A 17,049-nucleotide genomic window follows, 5' to 3' on the forward strand; every position below is an offset into this window, starting at 1 on the left:
CCTAATTTTAATTATCCAAAATGTTAGCATAAACCTGCCTTTAGATCACATATTGGGCGTGAAAACAAACTTTAGTTTGTCAGGATGTCATATGACAGTCTAATGATCAGTATACTGCTCAAAACATAAAGCGAATTTTTAAGCAGTATCAGTTTACAATATTTTGACTGATATTCCCTTAACTGATTGAACTGTAATAACAAAAACAAATATTTTTTTAGGCGACTTCTCGAATATGTTGCTATGAAATTTTAGAATATGATAATTGACCAAAATGAATTATTTTGATGCTTTGTGACATATGTTTATTGTCCTTCTCCCTAATGTTAAATTTTTAATGTTTCGTTTAAGTGTAATTTCTTAATTTAACTGACTTTATAAAACATTAATCAAAATAAAAATAATTCTAGACTTTTAGTATTTTTATATACCTAAGGATTTTTTAAATATTTTTTATTTTTATTAACAAAAACTTGGTATCGGAATTAGTTGGTGATAGCTGGATTTCAAAACGAATTAGTAGGTAATACATGTATTAATTAGGGAATTAGTGCGTAGGATTACAAGTATTAGAAGTAAAATTGGAATTTCAGAGAAATTATTAGGAATTACAGATACAGATTTTTGATGACGGATTTACGCTAAAAAATGTCGATAAATACCAGTTGGTATAACTGCAAGAGTGCCTACAAATTAAATAAACTTAATTGACATTTTTAAGGTTAGAAGATATGGGGCATAACAAAGTCATACAAAATAAATGAAAAAAAATATTTCCGAAGCTTTTTTTCTATTCAATTTTAATTGTAACTTTTTTAATAACCTATGGAACAAATTAGGACCAAAGATTTTGAAGAAATTTATAATTTTTGATTTTGTTGCAGGCTTAACACTGGTTTTAGGTGTAATTTTTATTTTTTTTTAGTTGAATAACTTTTAATTTCCAATGCATCCAACAATTTTCGGCATAATCTAAACGTTGCTTTGAAATCTGTAAAATCATTTAAAAATGTGTAAAATATTTGTGAAAACCGTGAAAAATGTTCCGGTTTTGCGAATGTGGTATCTACATATTTTGGCTGAGATTCGTCCCTTGGGTTTTCCTCCAACCTTTGTTTTTCCCCTTAATCAGTTCACCTTAGTTTTTATCTAATCTAGTGGACAACGTGATGTTCCAACTGACGCAAAACAAATATTTGCAGTGCTCGGCGCGACATGTTTCACACAAATAAAATAAGGCTGCTTCGAAATTTTCCCGTCATATATAGATATATTTTTAACTCACTTTCGCCACCTCTTTATCGCGTCTATGATTTATCGCATTTATTTTAGTTGCTTCGAAACGTTATTTTGGGTAGATATACAAATTTTAATTACATTTTACAAAACTGTAATTTAATTAGTTTAATAGTTTAAAAAAGCGTTATGACAGAACAAACTCTCAAAGCAGTGCTTATATTAGCTCTGGCCACGTGAGAAACAGCAACTATTAATATCATAATAATGTAATAAATATTTTTTCTAAGTATATTTTCACAGGTTTAACAATTACGGCCTCAAAATTGTTTTGATGCGTTTGCACAAACTTAAGCGCTTATTACCCAGAGCTGAAGTTTTCTTAATAAACATATTTAAAGACGGTGTCTGTTGACAAACTTTCTAGATGTTAAAGAAAAAACACATATCCACCTCGCCAATAATCGCTGAATTGAAATCCAACAAACTAATTAGTATTTCCAGCGTCCACTCTAGGATTGAGATAACAATCATAAATCCGCTCTATTTAGAAATGCTTTTACTGCTTAAAATTGACTGCCTCGTTCACTCAAAAACCTATCTACAAATCATTTTAAAATCCACACAAAGAAACTATTCCGGACTACTACTTTCCCCCATTAAATTCTCAAAAGTATTTATCAATGTTAATTTGTTTTCATCACTTAGTTAATTCATCACTTTAGCTAACTTTTACAAGTTTCTTGGGTTAAGTGTAAGGGTAGCACTTCATCATCTTGATGTTATACTGGTATTGCTATTATTTTTTCTTTTGTAATTCTGTATTTTTCTATTTTATTTTGGTATTACTTATTTATCTCTGACCAATAAACAGCATTTATTATTATTACAGGTCTGATAAATGTTATTATTGTTTCATAGCTCTGTAGCTGATTATAAGATAAAACTCTTGTGTTTAGTTTTAGTTTGTTCTGGTACAGTACCGTTAACACCTTATTTTGCAGAATCTGTGTAGGATTACTCCTTATAGAGAACCACATTACGTAGGTATCTAAAAGGGCTCAAAAAGGAAGCATTATGTAGTATATTACTTTAGTTATTAGTAGCCACACATGAGAATTTTATTACATATATTACTTACATGTTGCAAACAATTTCTATTTTTATCTATATGTAGACCTAAATAATTTATTGTACCGTCTGGAGTGTTATTATTAATCAATCTAATATATCATCTTAGGAACAATTTGTGATATATATCACAGCACACAGTCGTTTTGAAAAATAAGATAATTTTTTATGTTAGATTTATATCTGTATATGCACATATATGTTATGTAAAATTGGTTACTTTTGATTACATTTATTGAAATTGTCATGTCATATATCACAACACAATGTATTATTTTACTTTATTTAACATTTTATGGCTAAATATGGTTAGATGAAATCGGCACTTGAAGTAAATATCTTAAAGTTTGAAAAATCACGGGTTGTTCGATAAGATTTTAGTTAAGATCGAAAAACAATGTACACCAAAATTATTGTCTATTTATCTGGTCTTCGAGGCAAAGGATTCTATTATACAGATCGTCCGGAAATTCCGTTCGTGTAACTTAAACGGTCCGAACTTTAAACCATATATACATTCGACAAAAAATGTGCGCCACTGAATTTTTAAGTAATTTTATTATATTTTCCAACTATGCAACTTTTTTGACCCTTGTATTTTTTGCTTATTTTTCTTCGTTTTCGAGAAAAAAAGCAATTAATGGTATGTCCCTAATTGGGAACAAGTCCTAATCGATTTTTATTAATATCTTTAATAACCGCTTCAAAAACTTTGGAAATTCGCATTATTAGAATATCCTCAGTTAAGATCGGCGGCCGTTTTGTCGATATTAAATTAATAAATTGTCAAAAAGTCCCGAGCGTTGTGGAATTGACCTATCAAATTTTTTTGTGCCAATTGACCGAGAACAAAATGCAGTGGATATTTTTATTTGGATTCCACGAATCGCTAAATATCGTATTCGGATATTCCTTGAAGAGGGTTATAGGTAAATTAGGCATTACACACGCATAACCATTTATTATAAAATACATATTATTATTATTATTACTAACTATAATTGATATTCCTATTATTATTAATAAATAATATTATTTGACATGACATTCGGTTTCTATGTAAATACCAAAAGCTTCCAGCGATGGTATTTGCATAGCATTTTCTCGATCTTGCTTTTACATGCATAACCAAACCATGATAACGATGACAATGAATGATGATGATGATGATGAAGATGAAGCAAAGAAAAAAAATAAATATAAAAAATTGTATGAAATACAGCAAAACTTTCCAAAATTTTAACACACACTCAAATTTAACTGATCTGTATTTCTAGTCAGCTATTTATGTGTTTATGGTTAATTTAGCTTCTTATCACGACACATCAAATTTCGAGGAATCTGGATAACAAGAATTAGAGAAATGTCATAAAATTGAAAAAAAAATAGAAAATACCAAAAGTTGCATTTTCGGTTTTATAGTGGTGCAAATTTTATTGTTCAACAATATTCGATACGGTGCCTCATAGAGCGCCACTAAACTTAATTTGATTACTACTAAATGTGCCGTTTCTCACAACAACCAATATTACCAAATGTCAATCAAAATTGGTCAATGGACATTAATCAAAAACCCATATTCATAAAATATATATACATACTTCATAAAAATATACAAAATATTGTAAACGATGCAGACATCAATTGCACGAAAACAAAATTTTTCTCAGTTAAACATCGTTTAATGGATGCATAATGATAATATAATAACATTTATTTCAGCAATTAGATAACACATTCAAAAAATATATATCAAATGCACAATATAACTTCATATTAATACTCGTATTGAAAACTGAAAATTATTTTTTCTACTCCCGTCTATAAAATAAATAATTACCCACCGATCTAGCGTGCGGGAAGTATCACTTTACCACGTCAATTTCCTTTCTCACGAATCCGAGCCACTTCGGACATTTCCGGGATTTTACCGCACGGATTTGGGAGCAATCGGATGTTTTCGGAGATATTTTCCAAGCTTTCAATTTGGACGTCTGTCAACTCTGACGGTCATGTCAGTGAATGTATTTGTGTTGTTTTACGAAAATATACCCAAAAACTAAAGGTCGTAGAAAAAGTATAGTATGCAACACGTTCGGTAAACTTTTTAACTCGCTCGATTATTAAACACTCGCTCCGCTCGTGTCAAGTAAACTCGTGAGTCAAATGCCGTTTACCGCACTTGCTGCATAATATACTAAAATTAAATTCAATCACGTTGTTATTAAATTATAATCCACTTAATTCTATTCACAGCTAATTTATCACTTTCAGAATGTCATTGTTGACACGAAACAATCAAGAGTGGTCATCGAATAATGTTTCCTCTCAAACACTTGGTCAACTATACCAGGAACAACAACATCCATTGGAAACGGAATATCGACTAATGACAAATCATCAACAAACAAAAATAATAAATATGTTACTGAAAATATGGGATATATTTTACGCAGCCGAACCAGTCGAAAATTCAACAATGCCCCAATTAACTGACCGTTAAACAAATTTACATTTTACCTGGGTAGTTTTTCCATTTCCCGTATCTATTGACCACTAAAGCTGACCACACGGTTCACATGGACCTTTCGAAAAAAGGGTTTAAGTCGACTTTCCCGCATAACCGTAAACAGAACACCCCTTTCAGTCGGGACCCCATCCGCAAACAAGATGGACACGTTCCAGGTCGTTGGCAAAAAAAAGTTTTAAGCTTTTTGTGAGGTAGCAAGTTGATCGAGTACGCTACGCGCGTATAGATAATATTAAAAGAAGATGCGCCCCTGAATTAATATTCAAATGGGGTGCAGGCGCGTGTCTTTAAAGAATTAATTTGAATACCTATCTGGGCGACACACGACGGAGTAATAGAGTTTCGGGCCCTTTTGTCCACCTTAAATTTATTGCTTTTAATAGTGACGTAACCCCAAAGATGACTGGCGTAATTGGGAATTTTTCGATACGCCCCTGTGTACGCATTTTTTTTCCGTTTACGAATTAAATGATGCTTGGTATCTCGCAAAACACTTGAGTTTAGCTTTATCGACACAGAACATTAACAAACTTAGCGCACAATAACAACAATCACATAAAAAATTAGATCGCCACGAATTTAATCGATAATTGGCAACGTAATCTCCGGTAAGAATTAAACTCGTTGGGAAATGTTCAAAAGGATATTTAAAAAAAAAACGTTCGCAAAAATTACTAAGTAATCAAATTTTCGCTAATTTCAAAGACATAAAAAACGAATTTAAAATTTCCAAATTTCGATCTAGTAACATTTCTTCGAGTGAATACGATTGTGAAAACAGAAAAACAGGAAAATGTTGTCTTTTTAAATGGAACACCGTGTATATTTAACAATAACAAGAATAATAATAATTAATAATAATAATAACACCCATCTCCACGTCTTTATTTATTATTGTTTAGTCTTCTTCTTTTAGCAAAAACGGTTTCATTAATTCTAAAAATTCGATAAAAACACAGAAAAAGTGTTCAAAGAAAGCTGTGCAAAATAGTGACAGCCCTGCCAAATAGAAAACTGGTTGGGAAAAAATTGGATTTAATGCTTTTATTGGTATTGTTATATCAATCGTTATCAATTATTTAAATTAATTTCACTTTAACACTTATTCAAAAATGGTTATTACACATACCATAAAGAAAGGTTTGCTTTCCGGAGTATTTATTTATTTATTTATTTTCATTTCATTTATTTTTAACATGGCTATCAATTTTTGAAGTAAAAAACTGTCTATTTATCTATAAAAAAAATCGTCCCCTTCTTTGAACAGCGATAATCTGTTGAAACTGTAGAAGATTTCTACATTCAAATTTTTAAAATTAATTTTTACAAAACCGTTGAAGAATATATAAAAGATTTTTGAGCGCTTTGAACAGCCTGGTCCCTAAGTTTTTAATAATTATTATCAATATTGTTTAGTTGGATCCAACTAACCAAAACTAACCAACCCCTTGATAAATATAACAGTAAATTTTGCCCTATTATCAATTTAAAAAAAATGTATAAAACAAGACTGTGGGAGAGAACTTATTATTTTGCCCAATCGGAACTAGTTTTAGAACTTGCAAGTAAAAAAAATCAAAAATAAATGTAAATAGAAAATTTTTAAGTTTTGAATGACCTTGCATACTCCCCAAGGGCCATGATTTGAATAAATAACAAGTAAATGAATATTTAAGTAACGGGATGAAAAAAGAGGCTAGCGGTAACAAAAATTTATATTTTCAAGTGCTGCAATTGAAATAACTCAGTTTTTTGGGGATCTATTATATACAGTCGGACATAAAATTCTCCGTACACATAGCATTTTTTCAGTTTTCTTCTTAAACTTACATTTAACACTACGAGTAATAAAAATAAAATAAAAATCATTTGAGACACTTTATTTGAACGATAAAAAATTAGGCAGTCTTAGAAGCAAGAAACTATGTCAAATAAGTCTCCATACGCTTTAATAAATCACTATTCGCAACTGCAGGTAGAACCGATAATTATCGATATTTTATTAAGTCAGCTTGTATCATCAAATTTCGCTTAAATAAATGAGTTATACTTGTTTATTTTTGACCCCACTTTTAAGTCGGTGGTTTTGAAGTAAAACTGTATTTTTACATTCGCCGTTCAAATTTTCAAATTTATTTTTACAAAACAAAAAAAGGACAAAAAAAGTGCAGGCGTGCGGTTGCAAAAATTCAAGAATACTACGATAAGTACGGGTATCTTAAAAATCGTATACTCCTGATGATCAATCAGTCAGCCGTGATAAAATAACTAAAAATGCTGTTTTTTCAATAAAAGTAACTAGTTTTTTAAAAGTTGATATAACGCACTTGAAAAACACTAATCAAATCTATACACCGCTCACTGTTCTAGACGCGCATACTGTGTTGACCAACGGGAATCAATTTTTATCCCGAAAAGCAATGCGAACAGCCGAAGGGGCACTAAAAATGACTCGGAAAGTAGACTCGCAATTACCAAAAATAAAACAAAAAGACCATTAGAAGTTTTTTTTTAAGTTTTAAGCGATCTTGAGTACTTTTAAGGGTAATAAGTCGTTCATTAATTTAAACAATACAATAAAAGTGGAATTTACACTAATAAATGAATTAAGGAATTTGGTGAGCATTTTTATTTGATTAAGCATTTTCAAATGAATTAGCGCCATTGGGAATGCTCTATAAACGATAGCATCTTATTTATTCATTTCTTTAAGTAATAAAGGGTTTGAAAAAAACATGTTTATTAGAACTTGATTAGAAATTAGAAAATCACGGAATTTCTAAATAACAAAAATCGGGTAAGATCGGTAACAATTTATGAAATAAAGAACTATCTATATCGTCCTCTTCTTTGAATCGCGCCAATAGGTTGAAACTGTCGAAGATTTCATCATTAAAATTTTTAAAATTTATTTTTACAAAACCGGCAGAAAATTGAGGCGCGCAGTTTAAAAAAAAATTTGAAGAATATTATAAGCAAAAGTATAACGAAAAATACAATGTTTCTTTGTTTATGAAGGACAAGTATTTGTCTAAAACATAACTTAGATTGAATAAATTACAAGTAAATTATAGTTGAAGAACGGGATGAAAAAAGAGGCTAGCGATAACAAAAAATTGTATTGTGAAGGGCTGCAATTGAAATAACTCAGTTTTTTTTTCGGATCTATTATATATTTTTTACAATCGCCGTTTTACAAACCAAGAATAAGACAAAGAAAATTGGAGGCGTACGTTTGCAAAAATTCGAGAATAGTACGAAAAGTACGAGTATCTTAAAAATCGTATATTCCTAATGGTCGAGAAACATTCTCTTTAGAGTTATCAGGTTTTAAACAATCAGTTGTGATAAAATAACTAAAAATGCTGTTTTTTCAAGTAAAAATAACTGTTTTTTTAAAAGTTGATATAACGCACTTGACGCACTGTCCGAAAAGCGAATACCGTCTTGACCAACGGGAATCAATTTTTATCCCGAACCGCGATGTCAACAGCCGAAAGGCCACTGAAAACGATCCCGTAAGATTCCCGGACCGCGTAAATTCTTCGCGCAAGACTCGTGCATACACATCGCGGGAACTTATTAATTTTTGCCGTTCCGCGCGAAACTTTTAATTGGCCGGGCGCCCGCGCGTACACAAACGGCGACGACAAAATCAAGAAAAAAAAAAAGTTCGCCGATAACGGCTCTTACCTTGCGCGATCCTGACTGCTGGCATTTTGATTCTCATGTTGGCGGCTTTTGCTATAGTCTCTCTCACCCGTCAAAACGAACAACGAAAACACCCCCTCAGTTCATTGCGAAACGATCACCGAAAACAAACAACAACGACAACCGCGGCGATCGCGTCACATTTTTTGCGCCGGTAACAGCAAAGTCTCGCAAAATAGCACATAACAAGTCACTGGACAACGCGTCGCTCCGACTCGATGGTGCCTGTCCGAATTAAATACGTGCGCGTATATATGTATATATCGGTCAGTATCGTGCGTGGATCGAGCTTGCGGAAGCTGCGTTCCTGGACCACTGGCTATTTCGATGTTCGGATCGCGTGTGCCGTGTGTAGATCCATCGGACAGCTTTCAAGCGCCTGTGGATACTTCGGCGCCGGTCGTCGATCGTCGCGAAAGCTCGTACGGGCTACTTACTAGCCAGCGGTCCTGCGAGATAGAAACGTGTGTGTGTACGGTGGTAGGGATGATGCGCGCGAGTGTCGCGACGGTGGGGGAAGGCTAGCGGGCGTCCGGATGTTACGTTCCGGGAGGACTCCGGTTAATGCCGCGGTGTTATTTTAAAACGATACGGAAGCTTTCGGAGGGACGCGTTTTGCGTAACAGCGGTCACCGGCGCTATTGGTTCGGACGTAGGGCGTAAAAAGTTATGGACGATGCGAGCTTTCGGACCCGCGCAGCGGTCCAGGAAGCGCATCGAATTATTAAACGCCCGTTATTTGATACACGGTGTAAAATTCTCATCAAGTGTGATTTAAACGAGATCTCAGAATATTTATTCACTATGTTATGTACAGGACGTACCATTTTACGGAGTATCGCAGTTTCTTAAAGATAACAAAGTCTTTTTTTGTCAAATCGAAGATACCGTCAACAAAACTGTCTTGGTTTTTGAGATACAGTATATGAAGAGTTTAAAAAACATTAATATGTGATTTTTTCCGTTGAATCCAGTGTGCTCTAACCGTTTATTAGTTATTATCTTTTACGTTAATCGGAAATCATTTAAGCCTTTCAAAAACATATATTTTTTCCTTTATTTATAGCAGTAGGCCATTGTAATTCAACTAAATCAACTAAAAATAAGATACATCCAACCAGTTATTACTATTCAAGAGACTCTTTACTTAATTTCGAAGAAACAGGATAAAAATATATTTTTTAAAAACAATAATGTCATTAATCGGACAAATATTATGTTATTATAATGTTAACTTTTACGGAGTATCTCAGTTATTCTTAAAGATAACAGAGTAGCGAATTGGATCACACTTTGCTCCTTTTTTGTGAAATCGACGATACCGACAACAAAATTGTCATGGTTTTTGAGATACAGGGTGAAATATAAAACTATCGATTTTAGGACCGCTCTTGTATCTTCGTTGTCTTATGAGTTCTTAATGAGTTTAAAAAACGTTCATATAGGATTTTTTCAACACAAAAAACGTATATTTTTTTAAATTGATTACCCTATTTATTATATTTTACGTTAATCGGATATCACTTAAGCAGAAACATGATATACGAATTTTTTTTTTGCTTTATTTATAGCAGCAGGCTAAACTAAATCAACTAAATCAACTAAAAATCTAACCAGTTAATATTATGCAAGAGACTCTTTACTTAATTTCGAAGAAACAGGATAAAAATATATTTTTTACAAACAATAATGTCTTATTATTATGACAAACATTATATTATTATCATGTTCCCGCATCGAATTATTAAGCGCTCGTTATTTGATATACGGTGTCAAAATTCCCATCAAGTGTGATTTAAACGAGATCTCAAAATATTTATTCACTATTTTATGTATAGGATGTAACATTTTTCATAGATAACAAAGTCGCGGTTTACATGACACCGTGCTCCTTTTATTTATTTATTTATTTATTTATTAAAGAAAGGTAATCGACAGGCTAATGCAAAAAAAAAGAGAACACATGCGTAAGGTAGAGTTTCATCTATGTACTAAACTAATAAATTAACATGCTACTTTTTAATAGTTAATGAGTTAATTAGTTAACAGTAAAGAAAAAAGAAATATGAGCAATATTAGAGTTTGTTTAAAATTATAGTTCGAAAGTTGCAGAAAGCAATTTGAAAAATGTCCACATCATGCAGTTCACTATTTCTTAAGTTACACATTCCGTGCAATATATTATTCTGTCCTAGGTTAGTGTAAGCACTAGGAAGTTCAAAAGTGACATTATTCCTTGTTACTTTCGAAAATTGCTTGGAGTGTGGCCGATATTATCATCAAATATCATAAGTTCTTTCAACGCGAATGATAATATTCATCATACGCTCATTTTTGTTGCTGTTTGTTGATTAAAACATAGAAGAAGTTTTCAAATGAACATAAAGAAAAATCGAATTTTTCGAAAGTATCTGCGCTCATATACAAATTTTATATCTCGATAACGGTAGGTCCTATAGGCCGTTGGTACCGTCGAAAAAAACAATTTTTGTCTGTTTGTCTGTTCTCCGTTCTCGTCTTTTGGTTTTTCCTGAATAACTTTCGAACCGTTGGAGCGACAAAATTAAAATTTGCCCCCTTTTTAACCCTCCACGAGCCACATAAACTTGTAAGATGCCCTGATCCGACTGTTTTTTGGACGTCGCTATGAAACACGATAAGTGTCCGAAATTTGAAGCAATCGACTTCATATTTGGCACCTATATGCAGCTTTGCCCCTTGATGGAACCTATTGAAAATGGTGGGGCTGAGGGGTCGGGAAGAAGAAGCAGAAGATGCGGCTCTACAAACTTTTATTCGTGATAATTTATCAAGAATATACAGGGTGCGCCGCAAATTCAAAAAAACTGAAAAATGGGTTCCCCTATTATTAAAAATTGGCAATAATTTCAAATCTGTATTTTAGGTGTCAGTTCGCGATATTCCGTGCAATATTAAAAAACATAATAAGTACTCTAAATTTGCGGCTACCGACTTCAGACTTGGAAGAGAAGTAGAAGTCCGGACCCGCATTTATACTTTTTAAATCGGGAGCAATAAAATAACGCGAAATATTTTTTCCAGAAAAACAGTTTTTTCTCCAAAGCCATTAAAAAAATTTTACATCCGTAATACGTGGGAGACCCGGCGCTATAACTTTTGTTTCACCCATTTTTTCCATTATATACAAGGTGTTTTAGTTATAGACAAAAATCTAAAAGACCCTGAAAATTGTTCTTTTAGAGAGTAAATTATTAACCGTAAATCAAAATTCGTACAAACAATAGCTAATCCGTTGAAACAGTGTTATAGGCCGTATCAAAGGCTACAATTTTCGTATTTACGGTTTTCGTCTATCACATACGCTCTTCGAGATATTTAAAAAAATCCAAATGAAAATCACCATTTCTCGCACTAAATCTAGACAAAATTGTGTGGACCAGCCTGGGTCCACAATATTACGAATGACAGAATTATAATTGTTTACGTTATACCGATAAATAGTGAGAGTAAAAAATAAACATTCCAAACAAATAACACCCAATTCGAAATATCGACCACATAAAGCAAAGCAAGCAAAGTAGAGTAACAATTTTTTATTATTTTTCAATATAATCCCTCTTAACTTACAATACACTTATTACATCTCTATATTAACAACTCAACCCCTTTAGAAAAATATTCTTTTGGTTTTTCTACAAAATGAGCAGTGGATCTTTTCGTCGTGAAGCCATGCTGCTCCTCCGCAAGTACCGGTCTGACATGACCATATATTTTCTTATGCCAGATCGTTTCAAATATTTTTCTTGGCGAGCATATCAAACCGATATTATTATGCTTCTTACTCTGTGGTATTGGACAGATTTTGGAAAATTTCCGGATATCCGGATATGTTTGAGTTTTTAAAAGTAAATTAAAAAGAATCTCTAGGGGCTCCCTGCATGCTTCAAAAATATAGGGTGGAATATTAACTAGTCCACGTGATTTTTTAGGCTTTAGCGTAGCAATAGGCTCCACGATGTCATCTTTTGCAATTTTATTTATGGTTAGTGTCGTGATCTTGCGTGGTCTGTACATGTATCAAATATCGCAAAGAAAGCAAACTGCGCGTTATTTTTGTTAAAAAAGACTTTTAAATATCCTAGTCCTCGCAAAGCTTGCAGACTTTTTACCACTTACATTCGCCTCATCTTGGAATTTACTTCCCCAGTCTGGAACCCATGGCTATTGCATGACTGGAAAGAGCGTCGGCTGGGATGGGATCTCATTCAAATTTCAATTTCCCTTTTTGGTCTTAAGCAATGATGAACGCCTACGTGGTCATCCATTTAAAATAAGAAAGGAACAATTCAGGACTTCACATCGCCTGCATTTTATAAGTAAAGGACTTTCGATTATCGAAACAGTTTAACCCCGGATGTTGTGTGTGCGCCGAACGGAGAGTGTATTATTTCACAGCAATAACTAAATATTTATTATATGTATTATGCAACTAACTATCAATGTGCATAATAGGTTCTCCTCTGCACTTTATTCTTTGTAATAATAATAATATTATAATAATACGTTAAGCAAGATGATGCCCCAAGTCATAACTCTCGACTTTTAAAGCCCTTTTTAAATGACAATTTCCCTCAAAAATGGATCAGTACCCACCGATGGACCTGTAAGATAAACGAAGTGAAATGAAGTATATAAAACGCTATAAACGTCTATAGCAGAACTTCAAAGGCCCATTAGTTTAAGTTTAGAAACTAGGAAAGTGACAAATAATTCTTTTAAATGTCATTAAAAAGATAAGAAAAATGTGGTAGTTTATCATTCGAGAAAATGGTCTCCAATTTTAACAACAGTTTTAGATATAATTATCGCAGATAGTAGTTCATAACGTATATAACATATTTAAATAATTGAATTATAAGTATATATAACAATTGTTTACTTGGATATTGTTTTTCATAGATTATTCATGGCTAACGGATTCAAATTAAATAAAATATAAAAAAAAATTAAACAACTTATATAGAAATTTTATACAGGGTGTTCTATTTAAAAAAAAAGTTTACTTCATAACAAATGAACGGTAAGATTCTATGGAAAAAATATAAGTCTATAAGAAAGTTTTTAAGCACTTCAATTACTTTAAAGTGGACGTAGTTTTGGATTTCACCTTGTATCTCAAAAACCAAGAGGACCATGATACCCAATGAAAGTGCCCAAAATGGGATATCCGGCACCATTTTTTTATTTACCACATTCTTAATTTTTAAGATACCATTTATTCAAATTTATACTAATTAATAACACAGTAATTTTAAATTGTCTCTAAAATCTATGACTTGTATGCTATTGAGAATGAATTGAAATTTTTGTTGGCGAACCATACGCAACTCTATTATTTCTGTTGAAAATCCCAATCAAGTGCAGAATGTTTATAATTTTTGCAAAAATATTGATCAGCCACTCTTACACAAATGCAAAGGCGCTTGCTCTGTTTATATATCATTAGGCTTGTCTAAAGTACAATATCAACCTGACAAAATCGGCACAACAATGTTTACCCCCAAAAAGTTAAATAATGCTAACTGACGCCCTTGCAAGAATAACTTTACAATCTTTACTGGACAATACCGTAAATAGAACTGTAAATATGAAATGAGAAAATTGTAGCTAGAAAAATATAGAGATTTAGATGATGAATATAAACAATTTGTTTTAATAACATACTTTCCATATAAACAGGTTATTCGAAAACTGAAACGATGTAAGAAATTAGTATCTAACTAAGCAGGATTAAACACTATATATAAATTCGATTTTTTTTCTCTTGTAAGAGTTATAGGCACTTGAAAAATAACAATACGCATGTGTGTTCTGTAATATTTAATTATTTTATATATATTTTATATAAATATTTAAGAACTACATTTAATGTTTCAAATAATCGGTCATTTTCTTTTGAATTTTTTTTGTATGCTAATACGCACTCGTACTTTTGCTTGTATTTTCACAATTTCTTCGCGAGGGACATCTTCCATAAAAAATTTCTCTAGCAGCTTTATTGAATATAGGGTTTGTTGATTGGTTGGTGATGGTCTCAGATCAACTTTTTCATATTCTTCTTCCTCTTGATGCTCTTCCTCACCCTTTCTTGCTTGTTGTAATATGGCTTCCTCTGTCAAGTGTGCTGTTGGGGGTAAATAATGATATATCACCATAAATTCTTGCAACTCCTCACTTGTAAACGTAATTGTTGTTTGAAACTGTTTTATCCACTCGCTTAGTGGCTGATCATCTTTCAAGTCCTGTTCGCATTCTGTCTCGGTAATAAGTCCTGCATGACGATAGGAGTATTGAATTGTTTCTGCTGTCACCCCTTTCCAAGCTTTACTAATAAAGTTGACTGCATCTAGCATGTTAATGGAAAATTTGTCTTCGGACTCGATCATTTCCATTAAAATGTTTTTCCTATATCGACTCTTAAGACTTTTTATTACGCTCTGGTCCATCGGCTGTAATACACTTGTTGTTTTGGCTGGAAGAAATGTCAATTCAATATTCCGTAAATTTGGGATATGGGGAGGTGCAGGACAGTTATCTAAGAGAAGTAATATTTTCCTCTCCTTTAATTCTACATCCCATTTCCGTATCTCCTCTTCAAAAATTTGCGATGTCATCCATGCAGACTTGTTTGACTTGTATGTGACCGGCAAATGCTTGATGTTCTTAAAACATCGTGGGTTAGTTGATTTTCCAATCACGACTAGCTTTCTTTTTTCTCTCCCACTCATATTGGCAGCTATAACACTGTTATACGTTCTTTGGAAAGTTTTCCACCCACACAATTTTCGCTTCGAAAGCGTCAGCATTGTACTTTTCTGCTAGTTTTGGCCACGTCTTGTCCAGCCAATCATTAGTGACGTTTCCCTCGGAATCACGGGCTTCGCCACTTATCTCTCCATAATTTATACCATGTCTCTGTTTGAACTTTCCCATTCATCCTTCGGAGGGCTCGGTAACGCCAAGCTGTTCAGCAAACTTTTCTGCTTTTAGTTTTGCGATAGCTACATTTTTAAGACGTTATTGTTGGAACCACTGCAACATTGCTCGATCCAAATCTTCAAATTTTTTCTTTCGGTATAGAGAGTTTGTATGGAGACCTAACAGTACAACAAATTTTGTTCGTAATACAGAGTTTTACGTTATACAGAGTTTCGCTATAGGGAGTTTTGGGGTACAATTGAGAGTTGACAATTTGGAGTACTGTAACACGTAATAATAATAATAATAATAATAATAATAATAATGGTGGTAGAAACAAAATTTAGAATTGAAAAAATTAGGAAAAAAAGAATAATTGAAAACTTTCTTCCTTCGCGTTTTGGAGAAATGGTGTTGTGTCATGTTGGATACAATTGCTTCAAAATTGGAACATTTTGATGTAAGGCTAACCAAAACCAAGCTAACCTTAAAAAAAAAGCTATCTTGTTCTGTTCTACTTTCTGTCTCCAATATTGCAGCTTTAATCCAAACGTTGACATTATTTCTCTAGCTGAAATGATATTAATATTCTTTCCTTGCAATTCTTTGTTTAATATATTTATACTCTTAAAAATGTCCGCTAAATATGCGAGACATACAACCCAGGAAGAGTTCTTAAACTTATTTAAAATTTTCAGAAAAAACTATTAACAGCAAGCCTTATATTTTTGTCAGACTGAAATAAATATTGGAAATTGGTGAAAAATTGTTAAGTCAACGTTTTTTACTTAAATCAAACCATAATAAATGATAAAAATTGGTGAAACACAAAATTTATTGATATTAAAGCGAATGTCCGAGTTTTCCTATACGTCGATCCACTGCGCGTCGTCTAGTTCTATTTCTGCCTATCGCAATGTCAACATTGAAGCGGAAAAAACGCGCAACCTGCGCGACGCTGCTTTATCGCTATCGCTTCCCGATAACGACCGTTTATTTTAATTTAATCCGCCGATTGCGAGAGTCCGGAAAACGAACCTTTCCACCATTTCGAACCCTTGTATGCAACGGTTATTTTTGTTTTTAAAATATGATAATTCTGTATCAGTATTTGTAGCCTACAAATTTCACAAAGTCACTATAACGTAGTTCAACACACCACAAGTTATACCGTCCTATGTTTGCTTGCAATTTTTGTTCAGCTACTTAACTCGCAATATATCAGTGCTTCTGGAAAAAGAAGAACAAATTAATGCTGTCTTTTGAGGAGGAAATTTATTAGAAAACGATAAGAAAGGACGTCGACATTTTATAAATACCCTTTTTTTATAATTTTTGAATCTATCACAACGTCATATTTGGCCAGGTTTCTCAAAAATTGCCATGGCAGGCAACGCCATTCCATACAAAATTATGGACTGTCAAAGGAAGAATCTCTAGCGTTGTCCTGTTGAACCCGTAAATAACTGCGGTGAAATGGT

At 32.7% G+C, this 17,049-nt stretch overlaps 1 protein-coding gene across 2 annotated transcripts in view; it reads right to left on the reverse strand.

Moving 5' to 3' along the window:
• The window catches only part of LOC132705379 (B-cell lymphoma/leukemia 11A), a 96,567-nt gene extending 87,559 nt beyond the window's left edge, over positions 1-9,008 (reverse strand). For both annotated transcript variants that reach the window (XM_060675933.1, XM_060675932.1), the window contains exon 1: positions 8,591-9,008. In XM_060675933.1, coding sequence (XP_060531916.1) covers positions 8,591-8,627 — 37 coding nt within the window. In that variant the 5' untranslated portion in view covers positions 8,628-9,008. The remainder of the gene's footprint in view (positions 1-8,590) is intronic.
• Positions 9,009-17,049: the final 8,041 nt, after the last annotated feature.

Source organism: Cylas formicarius, unplaced genomic scaffold (assembly GCF_029955315.1).
Source record: "Cylas formicarius isolate icCylForm1 unplaced genomic scaffold, icCylForm1.1 PGA_scaffold_7__23_contigs__length_41026272, whole genome shotgun sequence".
Lineage (NCBI taxonomy): Eukaryota > Metazoa > Arthropoda > Insecta > Coleoptera > Brentidae > Cylas > Cylas formicarius.